The following is an 11,207-nucleotide window of genomic DNA, read 5'->3' as shown; positions in this document are numbered from 1 at the left end:
TTGGCTGGTTTTCCTTCACTCTGCGACCAACTCATCCCAAACCATCTCAATTGGGTTAAGGTCGGGTGATTGTGGAGGCCAGGTCATCTGATGCAGCACTCCATCACACTCCTTATTGGTCAAATAGCCCTTACACAGCCTGGAGGTGTGTTGGGTCAGTGTCCTGTTGAAAAACAAATGATAGTCCCACTAAGCCCAAACCAGATGGGATGCCGTATCACTGCATAATGCTCTGGTAGACATGCTGGTTAAGTGTGCTTTGAATCCTAAATAAATCACAGACAGTGTCACCAGCAAAGCAACCCCACACCATCACACCTCCTCCTCCATGCTTCACGGTAGAAACCACACATGCGCAGATAATCCGTTCTCCTACTCACAGTTGATGTTCAGATGTGTCTGTTACTTGAACTCTGTGAAGCATTTATTTTGGCTGCAATCTGAGGTGCAGTTAACTCTAATGAACTTATCCTCTGCAGCAGAGATAACTCAGGGTCTTCCTTTCCTATGACGGTCCTCATGAGAGCCAGTTTCATCATAGCGCTTGATGGTTATTGCGACTGCACTTTCAAAGTTCTTGAAATTGACTGACCTTTGTCTTAAAGTAATGATGGACTGTCGTTTATCTTTGCTTATTTGAGCTGTTCTTGACATATGAACCAGGTCTTTTACCAAATAGGGCTATCTTCTGTATACCAACCCTACCTTGTCACAACACAACTTATTGACTCAAACGCATTAAGAAGAAAAGAAATTCCACAAATTAACTTTCAACAAGGCACACATGTTAATTGAAATGCCTTCCAGGTGATTAACTCATGAAGCTGGTTGAGATAATGTCAAGAGTGTGCAAAGCTGTCATCAAGGCAAAGGGTGGCTACTTTGAACAATCTCAAATATAAAATCTATTTTAATTTGTTTAACCCTTTTTTGGTTACTACATGATTCCATATGTGTTATTTCATAGTGTTGATGTCTTCACTATTATTCTACAATGTAGAAAATAGTCCAAGTAAAGAAAACTCCTGGAATGAGTAGGTTTGTCCAAACTTTTGACTGTACTATATATATAAAATATTATATATATATTTTTTTTAAATGGTATTATGATTTTTGAAGAGCCCTAAACAAAATATTAGCATGATTATTCAACCAACCAACCCCAAAGCTGCAAAATTAACCATATGAATTGCAGTAGAAGCCATCTGTAATGTTTCATAAAACAAATGAATGAATGAGTCCATTGAGGGTACTTGTGTAGAAAGAACACTTTTTTTGCTTACTACATGATTCCATATGTGTTATTTCATAGTTTTGACATCTTCACTGTTATTGTCTTGCTCTGATCCGTTTCACCTGTCCATGTTATTGTCTCCACCCCATCCAGGTGTCACTTATTTTCCCCAGTGTATTTATCCCTGTGTTTCCTGTCTGTCTGTGCCAGTTCGTCTTGTATGTTTCCAAGTCAACCAGCGGTTTTCCCGTTCTCCTGCTTTTTGTATTCTCCTTTCTCTAGTCCTCCCGGTTTTGACCCTTGCCTGTTTCTGGACTTTGTACCCAACCTGCCTGACCATTCTGCCTGCCTTGACCACGAGCCTGTCTGCCACTTTGTACCTCCTGGACTCTGATCTGGTTTTGACCTTTTTGCCTGTCCATGACCATTCTCTTGCCTACCCCTTTGGATTAATAAACATTGTAAGACTTCAACCATCTCCTCCTGTCTCTGCATTTGGGTCTCACCTTATGCCTTGATAATTATTCTACAATGTAGACAATAGTAAAAAATAAATAAAAACACTGAAATTAGTAGCTGGGTCCAAAACTTTTGACTGGTACTGTATTTGTAATATATCATACATTTAGCAAGTTCGCAACATATTGTACGTTTCACAAATTCCGTAACATCATATGAAATGGATGATGTACATCCACAAATTAATACATACCATACTAAACGTAACATATGATACTAAATGGAGCGTCTCAGATTTACATACAGAATCATTTGAAATATTCTGAGAGCAGGTTGCAGCTATGCACCCAAGATAAACTGAAGTCTTATCAGAAAACGTGTTTCATAGTTTTCTCGCCTTTCATTTCCTTAAAACCGGTCAAGCTGATGACACTTGGACATTTTGCACAGGACCAATCTTCCCACTGTTTTGGAGTTATTGCGTTTTCTCCCCGGTCCCTAAACTTTACCAGTGTTAACTGCATTCACTCTGTAAATGTAAGACATTATTCTGGTGAGCACTACTTTATTTAGTCTTCTAGGGCAACAACTTATGACAGAAGAGAAGCTGCATGTACTGAAGAAAAATATCAACGCAACATGTAAAGTGTTGGTCTCATCACGAGCTGATTTAAAAGACCCCCCCCCCAAAAAAAACTAATATTTTACATCCCTGTTAGTGAGCATTTCTCCTTTGCCAAGATAATCCATCCACCTGACATGTGGCATATCAAGAAGCTGATTAAACAGCATGATCATTACACAAGTGCACCTTGTGCCGTGGACAAACAACCACTCTAAAATGTGCAGTTTTGTCACACAACACAATGCCACAGATGTCTCAAGTTTTGAGGGAGTGTGCAATTGACATGCTGACTATAGTAATGTTCACCAGAGCTGTTACCAGATAATTTAATGTTAATTCCTCTACCATAAGATACCTTCAATGTCGTTTTAGGGAATTTGGCAGTACGTCCAACTGGCCACACAACTGCAGACCACGTGTATGGTGAGCGGTTTGCTGATGTCAACGTTGTGAACAGAGTGCCCCATGGTGGTGGGGTTATGTAATGGGCAAGCATAAGCTACAGACAACGAACACAATTGCATTTTATCGATGGCAATTTTAATGCGTAGAGATCCTGAGGCCCATTGTCACGCGCATTTTTTTAAGGTACAGTATCTGTGACCAACAGATGCATATCTTTATTCCCAGTCATGTGAAATTCATAGATTAGGGCCTAATGAATTTATTTCCATTGACTGATTTCCTTATTTGAACTGTAACTCAGTAAAATCTTTGAAATTGTTGCATGTTGCATTTATATTTTTGTTCAATATACCTATATTTGACTAACAAATGGCCTATCAAATTGTGTGGCCAGTAGGCTATACGGTCCAATACGGAGTATCAGCTAAATCAATTATTATGAAATTACTATGGTGGATGGAACTGCGCAGGTAGCCTACTTTTTGAAGTGATTTGTTTGACAATCAGATGAAAACATCACACCACACCCATGATATGTAAAATTGAACTTGCGGAGACCGCAAAAAACAGTAAACAGGGTAAGATGTTTACAAGGCACCGTATCGGGTCTAAGATCAGCATATCCCAGGCATCTTATACGGGTTTCTTATAACCGGGATATAAGCTTTTTCAGATGATTGTAAACAGGATATGATGTTTATATGCATCAACTCAAAAACAGAATCCTTGAGTATCCCGAATAATAATGGGATATTGGTGTGCATGTAAACGTGGTCAATGTGACAATGGTGGCCCAGATGGTGATTATATATGGTGTGTTTGGTGATTTCAAATGGTCACAAGCATATTGATCAGGCCGCACATTGCTACATCCACCAAACGGGAGAAAACATGTTGAAGACAGTTTTGAAGACAGTTTTGAGAAAATGTGTTTTCAGTACAAACAGCCATGCAATGTAGCAAACGTTGAATGCACCCCAGGTAGACTTCCAGGTGTAGTGAGTCACATAACTGACGGAGAGAGAAAATAGAGGCAAAGGAAAAGCTGCTTTACTCAATCCCTAGTGAGAACTACTGATTTATACACAGACAGTTCCCTACAGGGAACAGGGAATAACAATGAAGGGGAACAATCCATTGCAAATCCAGGACTTTGCAATGTGATTCCCAAATCCCTAGGCTCTGACATTAGTGTGCGACTGTTATCCTGGATCAAATGTAGGATGTTTAGGACTTGAAAAAAACAACGCAGTTCTTCTATAATGAGAAATCCCCAGGGATCTCCATGCATGCATGCAGACACACACACACACACACGTGCAGAAACAGACACACAGAAAGTCACACACACCAGGTATCAAAGTGCTAGCGAAGGCATGTTGCTAATTAGACAATCCCAGTTCCTACAAATCGTGTTATTTTAGTTGAACAATACTGCAGTTATGAAATCTATGCCATTCTCTTCAGCCCTCCCAGCCTACATTGACATTACATGTCAAAGTACAGGCAGATAGACAGACAGTGTATTAAGTAGTCAGGTAGGCTGACAGAGACACAGCTTGTAGGCAGTAGTGAGGGCAACCCTAGTAGGACCCACTACTGGTGCATTGCAGTGGGAACTGAGACAATCACAGGAGTAGGTTTGCAGTTCCGCCCCGCTGACAGAGTTAATGTTAATCAGCACACCACTCCACTCGCCTACCCCACACACAGGTGTGTGTTTGTAAGATAATTGTGTACAATGAAAATAAAACATTTTCCCTTGTGTGATTTCCTTAGTGTGTATGCTTCCTTTGCGCGTGTATGTTGGTTGGGAAAGTGTAGAGATGTATGTGTGTTTCTAAATGCGAGTGTGTGTTCGAGGGTGGTTCTCATTAGAATTGCTTTGATCTGATGCCATTTGAGTAAATAAATAATGTTAGACCATTTCCCATGGCAGCAACCCAGAGGAAAATCTATATGTTTACTGTATAATATACTGTTACGAAAACACACACAAGCTGACTAGAGAGAGATATTGATCAGATAAGCCTGTGAATATCACGGAGGTCTCTTCGGTCAAGCGGAATGGTGAGCTTGATCATCATAAGCTTCTATCTGTGTTGTGCCTGGATCGACGAGTTAAGCGCATAATTGCTGAATACCTGTTGCTGCTCCTTCTGCTGGGGTGAAATAGTCATTTTCTTCAACCTTAACATGAATCCATGCACTCCTAAACACAAACACACCTATCGTCAGTGTATGGTGTGTGTGTGGGGCCAAACAAAAGACAAGTCTCTCTGGATTAGGCATTTTACATAAAGACACTTTATTATATTAGACATACATCTCTTGATATGATATTTATAGATATTATAAGACCAGTAGGTCAAAAATAATACTATAATTGTTATATATAGAAAACTAAGCAGATATACACTACTTTTGACTTATCTTAGTTCTGTCACCAAAAATCTAAAAGTCACAGGGATTAGAGGTTACACAGTACAGTCTGTTAGTAATAATGTGTCTGTGTGTGTGTGTGTGTAAGTGACCCCTCACAAATCGCATGAATTGAGATTAGGATTTTGTTAGGTTCTCGCCACAACCATTGTCATATTAGCTGGTGTTTACATTTGTAGATGTATAATAAGGGGCCAATATAATGCAATCTTCTCAGTTGAACTTTGACACAAGGTTTATGTACTGTAACACTGGTTGGAACTTCACACAAAGCTGAAAGGGGAACACAGTACTGTAATGCATTATGGAGAGCATGTGTTGGTCTGTAAAGGGCCTATGGCCTACAAGTCTTGTTCCTTTCTGTTTCATAGGCATTTTTACAAAGGAGGTAGGACTATTTTGTTGGCAACAGAGAGAAAATTCACTGACAGTAATATTAATTTGGCAATCACACTACCGTGTTTCCTCTCTGACATTAAGAAAGAGCATGGCTGAAGTGGGAGTCGCCCTCATCAAGACACTGTCTTTCAATCTTTATTTTGGTCTTTCTCTTTTTTTCTCTTTCTCTACTGCACCTCTCTAGTGTTTCTCTGTCTCTCCCCCTCTCTCTCTTTAGGGGCTCTGGTCACTGCAGCATGTATTATGGAGGCTTGTCGGGGTCAGGAGGCATCAAAGCTGAAAGACAAGAGGGGAAAATGGGTATTACCATTACTGTGTATATGCATGTTTCGTGCAAGTTGCCGTGTGTGTGTGTGTGTGCACGCGCGTTAGGCATGGGGGTTTTAAATAATTTCACTATTCGAATAGAAATTTGTCAGATATCCGGATATTGCAAATATGTTATTTTTTTACTTACGTTTCTTAACCTGAGCACTGCTGCTATAGCTAGCTAGGCTAATTCAGGCTACATGCTGCGCTTTTTCCCCAACCCCATTCAGATAAAACAGCTTACCTGTTGGTTGCTAGTTGTAGCTTACTCCTTCTCATTGAGAACTTCTAATTCCATAATTTTATTCCATCTTGCATTTCATTAGTGAACTCTCACTCCACATTGAGCCTCTTTGTCACCTTGATTGGACAACTTTTTTTTAACCTTTATTTAACCAGGCAAGTCAGTTAAGAACAAATTCTTATTTTCAATGCGGCCTAGGAACAGTGGGTTAACTGCCTGTTCAGGGGCAGAACGACAGATTTCAACAACTAGCTACAGTGCCTATAGAAAGTCTACACCCCGTTGAACTTTCTTCACATTTTGCTGCGTTAAACTTAAATCTAAAAAGGGATTATATTAGATTTTTTCCCGACATAGCTACACAACCTACTCCACCTTTTCAAAGTTAAAGAAAGCTATAAAACATTTTCCAAATTAAGAAAAAATAATACAACTGAAATATCATAATTGGACAAGTCTCCACCCGCCTGAGCTAATACTTGGTGGAAGCACCTTTGGCAGCCATTACAGCTGTAAATCATTTTCATTAAGATTCTACCAACTTTACACAACTCTTAGGGCAACATACAGAGCATTCAGAAAGTATTCAGACCCCTTCACTTTTTCCACATTTTGTTTCGTTCCAGTCTTATTCTAAAATTGATTAATTAAAACATTTTCCTAATCAATCTACACACAATAACCCATAATGACAAAGCGAAAACAGGTTAAAATTTTTGAAATACAGAAATACCGTATTTACATAAGTATTCAGAATCTACTATGAGACTCAAAATTGAGCTGTTTTCATAGAACATCCTTGATGTTTACAACTTGATTGGCATCCACCTGTGGTAAATGCAATTGATTGGAGATGATATGGAAAGGCACACACCTGTCTATAAGGTCCCACAGTTGATAGCGCATGTCAGAGCAAAAGCCAAGCCACGAGGTCAAAGGAATCATCTGTAGGGCTCTGAGACAGGATTGTGCCGAGGCACAGATCTGGGGAAGGGTAACAACACATTTCTGCAGCATTGAAGGTCCTCAAGAACAGTGGCCTCCATTATTCTTAAATGGAAGAGCACTCCACCAATCAGACCGTTATAGTAGAGTGACCAGATGGAAGCCATGCCAAAAGGTACCTAGAGGATTTTCAGACCATGAGAAAGACTCTGTGGTCTGATGAAACCAAGAAACTCTTTGGCCTGAATGCTAAGCGTCACGTCTGGAGGAAACCTGGCACCATCCCTACGGTGAAGCATGGTGGTGGCAGCATCATGCTGTGGGGATGTTTTTCAGCGGCAGGGACTGGAAGACTAGTCAGGATCCAGGGAAAGATGAATGGAGCAAAGTAAAGAGAGATCCTTTGGGGTGGCAAGTAGCCTAGTGGTTAGAGCATTGGGCCAGTAACTGAAAGGTTGGTGGATCGAATCCCCGTGCTGACAATCCCCGTGCTGACAATTTAAAAATCTGTTGTTCTGCCCCTGAACAAGGCAGTTAACGCACTGTTCCTAGGCTGTCATTGTAAATAAGAATTTGTTCTGAACTGAATTGCCTGGTAAAATAAAATAAAAATCCAATGAAAACCTGCTCAGGACCTCAGACTGGGGCGAAGGTTCACCTTCCAACAGGACAATGACCCTAAGCCCACAGCCAAGACAATGCAGGAGTGGCTTTGGAACAAGTCTCTGAATGTCCTTGAGTGGCCCAGCCAGAGCTCAGACATGAACCCGATTGAACATCTCTGAAGAGACCTGAAAATAACTGTGCAGTGAAGCTCCTCATCCAACCTGACAGAGCTTGAGAAGATCTGCAGAGAATAATGGGAGGAACTCCCCAAATACAGTGCCTAGCTTGTAGCGTCATACCCAAGAAGACTTGAGGCTATAATTGCTGCCAAAGGGGCTTCAACAAAGTACTGAGTACAAGATCTGAATACCTATGTAAATGTGATATTTCTGGTTTTTATTTGCAAACATTTCTAAAAACCTGTTTTGCTTTGTCATTATGTGTGTAGATTGATGAGGGGGAAAAACTATTCAATACATTTTAGATTAAGGCTGTAACGTAACAAAATATGGAAAATGGTCTGAATACTTTGAAGGCACTGTATGTGTGTTTGTTTCTGTGTGTGTGCATGCCTTTATATGTGCAGTACCAGTCAAAAGTGTACACACTCATTCTAGGGTTTCTTAATTTTGTACTATTTTCTACATTGTAAAGGCATCAAAAATATGAAATAACACACATGGAATGATGTAGTAACCAAAAAAGTGTTAAACAAATCAAAATATATTTTAGATTCTTCAAAGTAGCCACCATTTGCCTTGATGACAGCTTTGCACACTCTTGGCATTCTCTCAACCAGCTAGTCTCCTGGAATGCATTTCAATTAACAGGTGTGTCTTGTTAAAAGTTAACTTGTGGAATTTCTTTCCTTAATGTGTTTGAGCCAATCAGTTGGGTTGTGACAAGGTAGGGTTGGTATACAGAAGATAGCCCTATTTTGTAAAAGACCTGGTTCATATAATGGCAAGAACAACTCAAATAAGCAAAGAGAAACGGTAGACCATCATTACTTTAAGACATGAAGGTCAGTCAATCTGGATTAACTTTGAAAGTTTCTTCAAGTACAGTCGCAAAAACCATCAAGCGTTATGATGAAACTGGCTCTCATGAGGACCACCACAGGAAAGGAAGACCCGAGAGTTACCTCTTCTGCAGAGGATAAGTTCATTAGACTTAACTGCACCTTAGATTGCAGCCCAAATAAATGCTTCACAGAGTTCAAGTAACAGACATATCTCAACATCAACTGTTCAGAGGAGACGGTGTGAATCAAGCCTTCATGGTCAAATTGCTGCAAAGAAACCACTACTAAAGGACACCAATATAAGAAGAGACTTGCTTGGGCCAAGAAAGACATTTGGTCTGATGAGTACAAATTTGAGATTTTTGGTTCCAACCGCCATGTCTTTGTGAGATGCAGAGTAGGTGAATGGATGATCTCCGCATGTGTGGTTACCACCGTGAAGCATGGAGGAGGTGTGATGATGTGATGATGCGGGGGTGCTTTGCTGGTGACACTGACAGTGATTTATTTAGAATTCAATGCACACTTAACCAGCATGGCTACCACAGCATTCTGCAGCGATACGCCATTCCATCTGGTTTGGGCATAGTGGGACTATAATTTGTTTTTCAACAGGACAATGACCAACACATTCCCAGGCTGTGTAAGGGCTATTTTACCAAGAAGGAGATGTATCAGATGACCTGGCCTCCACAATCACCCGACCTCAACCCAATTGAAATGGTTTGGGATGAGTTGGACCGGAGAGTGAAGGAAAAGCAGCCAACAAGTACTCAGCATATGTGTGAAGTCCTTCAAGACTGTTGGAAAAGGATTCCAGGTGAAGCTGGTTGAGAGAATGCCAAGAGTGTGCAAAGCTGTCATCAAGGAAAGGGGTGGCTACTTTGAAGAATATTTTGATTCGTTTAACACTTTTTTGGTTACTACATGATTCCATATGTGTTATTTCATAGTTTTGAAGTCTTCACTATTATTCTACAATGTAGAAAATAGTCCAAAAAAAGAAAATGAGTAGGTGTCCAAACTTTGACTGGTATTGTATGTCTCACCTGTCCCAAATCTTCACACTCCTACAGGTGTTGGTGCAGCAGCCAGCAGATATGAGAGCTGCAAACATCAATAAATATGATCAATAATCTATATGACAAGGGACAAGCACAACATCCTGACAATAAAACCAGAATGGAATGGAATAAAATAAACATATTTAAGAGTATTGTCGTGTGTCTGTCTTGATTTTCACAGTATATCCAGAGCAGTGTGTGTGTTCGTACGTGTGGCCATAGTAGTGAGTCACTGTACTAATTACAGTCATTAGGTGGAAAACAACCCCATAATTCAAGTGTGTTGTAATAAGAAAGCATCACTTAATCTGAGAGGACTGGATCTGCTGGTTTGATTTGCTTATAATGCCCTCTTAATTATTTATGTTTGATACACTGAGGACAACACACACACCCCAGTTAGCACATAACGTTCTGAGAACCATGTTTCTTAGAGCAAGGTTGTTCTATGGTTATTTTGCATACAACCAGAGAATTCAGAGAACGTTAAGAGACAACAATCTTCTGTGGGAATTCCAATACTTGAGCATAACATTTTCTACAGGTTTCCTCATGGTTCTATTTAAAGTCATGTTCACAGGACATTAGGAAGACATTCCATAAAAAATATAAGAAAACAGTAACATTCAAAGAATGTTATTTAAAAACACATTCCGTTCTCAGCGTCAACAAAACTCTATGTTGTGTGTTCAGGTGAGATGGCCGCGCCCACTAATTGGCCACACCTGGTTCTTAAAGACTGCTTGTTTCCTTTGACATTAGGTCAATTTGAATAGACTAAACTGAACAGCTTTGTATGAGTAAAAATAACATGGCATGCTACTTCCGTTCTTGTGATGCAGTGGACTAATTCGATGGATAGAAAACAGAAGATCTTCGTTTTGAATCTCACTGACGCTGTGCCACAATAAATCTATGCTTGGAGTTCAAAACAGTTAAAAACTAAACTAGCGGTGAAATTCTCAAAACATTATTTAAATACCTTAAAATAACCTATAATTTCAGTTCTCAGAACATTAATAAAACCTCTCAGGAAAACATTCAGGGAACCATAGTAAAAGATTCTCAGAACCTCCCAGCAACTGAAAAATATTTGTTCCCAGAAAAGGTCAAATTAATTGACGTATGGCTTCGTTCCCAGAACCAATGGAAACCCCAAAAAAATGTACATTCCCACAACTTCCAAGAAACTAAATGTCTGTCATTCTGCCCCTGAGCAAAGCAGTTAAACCACTGTTCCCCGGGTGCCGAAGACGTGGATATCGATTAAGGCAGCCCCCGCACCTCTCTGATTCAGAGGGGTTGGGTTAAATGCGGAAGACACATTTCAGTTGAAGGCATTCAGTTGTACAACTGACTAGGTATCCCCCTTTCCCAGTGCAAATGAAAAACATGTTTTAAGTTTCAAAGTTACAACAACCTATAGCTAAGTTTTTTTATTTGGAGTTATT

The 11,207-nt window shown here is 40.0% G+C and overlaps 1 protein-coding gene across 2 annotated transcripts in view; it reads right to left on the bottom strand.

Moving 5' to 3' along the window:
* Positions 1-5,014: 5,014 nt before the first annotated feature.
* Positions 5,015-11,207, bottom strand: part of ccdc85a (coiled-coil domain containing 85A) — a 39,468-nt gene continuing 33,275 nt past the window's right edge. Inside the window, exons 3-4 of one of the 2 annotated variants that reach the window (XM_024424858.2) lie at positions 9,742-9,799; positions 5,015-5,840 (exon numbers count right to left, since the gene is read on the bottom strand). In XM_024424858.2, coding sequence (XP_024280626.1) covers positions 5,825-5,840; positions 9,742-9,799 — 74 coding nt within the window. In that variant the 3' untranslated portion in view covers positions 5,015-5,824. The remainder of the gene's footprint in view (positions 5,841-9,741; positions 9,800-11,207) is intronic. The other variant, XM_024424859.2, reaches the window with a different exon arrangement.

The sequence above is a fragment of the Oncorhynchus tshawytscha genome, linkage group LG06 (assembly GCF_018296145.1).
Source record: "Oncorhynchus tshawytscha isolate Ot180627B linkage group LG06, Otsh_v2.0, whole genome shotgun sequence".
In the NCBI taxonomy this organism is placed as follows: Eukaryota; Metazoa; Chordata; class Actinopteri; order Salmoniformes; family Salmonidae; genus Oncorhynchus; species Oncorhynchus tshawytscha.
The sequence above is the reverse complement of the archived record's forward strand: the minus strand, read 5'-3'. Positions and strand labels throughout refer to the sequence as shown.